The 1,770-nt window shown below is 41.4% G+C and overlaps 1 protein-coding gene across 1 annotated transcript; it reads right to left on the bottom strand.

Annotated features, from left to right (window-relative positions):
• Positions 1–296: 296 nt before the first annotated feature.
• Positions 297–1,344, bottom strand: LOC122304243. Its single transcript, XM_043116393.1, has one exon. The coding sequence runs from the start codon at positions 1,050–1,052 to the stop codon at positions 471–473; it is 582 nt and encodes a 193-aa protein (XP_042972327.1). The 5' UTR covers positions 1,053–1,344; the 3' UTR covers positions 297–470.
• Between the last annotated feature and the right edge of the window lie 426 nt (positions 1,345–1,770).

Genomic DNA, 1,770 nt, shown 5'->3' with positions numbered 1-1,770 from the left:
AGCATGAACTCAACATTCTTGAGAAAGTTTTGACTCTTTTACAGTCCAGGATACGTGTTTCACCGGAAAGTAGAGCAATTAGGACCACTTGTAATTATTGTTAGCAACTTAGCATTGTTAGTTTCTAGCTGGCGTACAGTGGGTAGCATCTTTGACCGCTACACCTCACTGCTTCTATATTACTCAGTAAGTACCTCTGTTTCACAAGATCAAGTTGCTGATCATGTATAGAACGTACGTACGCATTACGCAAACTCAAGAGCAATAATGCATGGACCTAGCTGGAAAAACCAACCTTGAACAGCAAACATGATTCGCATAATATTATTATGTTTTCGAATATGATTGGTTGGTCGGAACTAACGAGAGTACATAGCTTATATTTAATATATATACAATTTCATAAACTTGCAACTAACCCCCAAACACCATCTAAATCCAACTACCACGCAAGACAGCTCAGTCTTTACCTAATTACATTCCTTGTGCGTCCTTGGAACCTCCCATAATCTAACGACGTTGCCGTTTAACACCGTCATGTCCTGGCACCTGTACCACCCCATCTCCCCCGTTCTCATCCTCAACGCTGCTTTGTCCCAACTCTCCCACCACTCTCCGCACTCAACGAGGTCAGCCACGCCGTTCTCATCCCACTCATTCTCCACCGCCGCCGTTAGCCCATGACTGCACTTATCTTCCCCCTTATACACTGCAACAAACTTGGCCCCCTTAGTCACTCCGTCGAATTCAACCTCTCCAATCCCCACTCCCGAACTAGGAGCTGGAACTGGAGCTGTTGGCTCATCAGACGACACGTCGGGAACCGGCTCAGATCGGCTTGAGCTTCTATCATTGCGATGAGGAGGCGGAGAGTCTCCGGATTTCAGGAAGGCAGCAGATATGGTGGACCTGCCGGCGGTTCTGATTCTCCAGAAGCTGAATGCGGCGGTTATGACGGCGACCCACGTCCATAGATTATTTACGACGGTGAGGACGCCAAGGCTCAGATAGTTAAGAGCGAGAGCTTCGAGAGGAGACTCCAACACGTTCATTTCGAAGTTTTGGAGTCTGAGACGTCTCCTTGTCTTTTTAGGTTTTGGATTCTGTGGGCGTTGGGTACGAATGAATACGAGAGACTGAGGGAGAACGAGGAGGTCTGGGGAAGGAGGATTTATGGGGGGAGGTGAGAGAAGGCGAGATTCAATAGGAACCGTTGGATCAGACTGCAAGTTGTGGGGATCTGATGGAGATACCGAGAATCGAAAGCCAAGATGCCGATTGATGAAGCAGATCCGAAATTTTATACCCAATTTTCAGATTTGTGCCTTTTGGGGCAGTACACGTGTAAGGTCAGCAACGGATCTAGTAAACTGATCTCTCACCCAGAATTTTTGCATCCAAGGCTGTCACGCCTTTGATTTCTAATATAATTTTAGGGGAGTTTTGTAAAACAGATAGAAAGTATATGTAAGTACTTAATTATTTATTAAATATTTAATATTATTCAAATAATTTATATATTAATAAAAAAATTTCCTCATTTTTAATATCATGATAATCCTATCAATTTGCAAACTTTTTTTTTCCAACTTACCTCTTAGCTATAAATTTTGTGTCTAAAAATTTTACGCCCTTTGATTTCTAATATAATTATGGCACAGTAGGGTTTTGAAAAATAGAAATATCTAATTATTTATTAAATACTTAATATTACTTAAAAAGTTTATATTTCAATAAAAAAACATATTATGTTAAATCATATTAATTTAT

This window comes from Carya illinoinensis, chromosome 3, assembly GCF_018687715.1.
Source record: "Carya illinoinensis cultivar Pawnee chromosome 3, C.illinoinensisPawnee_v1, whole genome shotgun sequence".
NCBI lineage: Eukaryota > Viridiplantae > Streptophyta > Magnoliopsida > Fagales > Juglandaceae > Carya > Carya illinoinensis.
This window is presented reverse-complemented; position numbering and strand designations above follow the sequence as displayed.

Excerpts from the sequence above, each read along its gene's own strand:
- LOC122304243 (XM_043116393.1), bottom strand. The coding sequence starts at position 1,052 with ATGAACGTGTTGGAGTCTCCTCTCGAAGCTCTCGCTCTTAACTATCTG.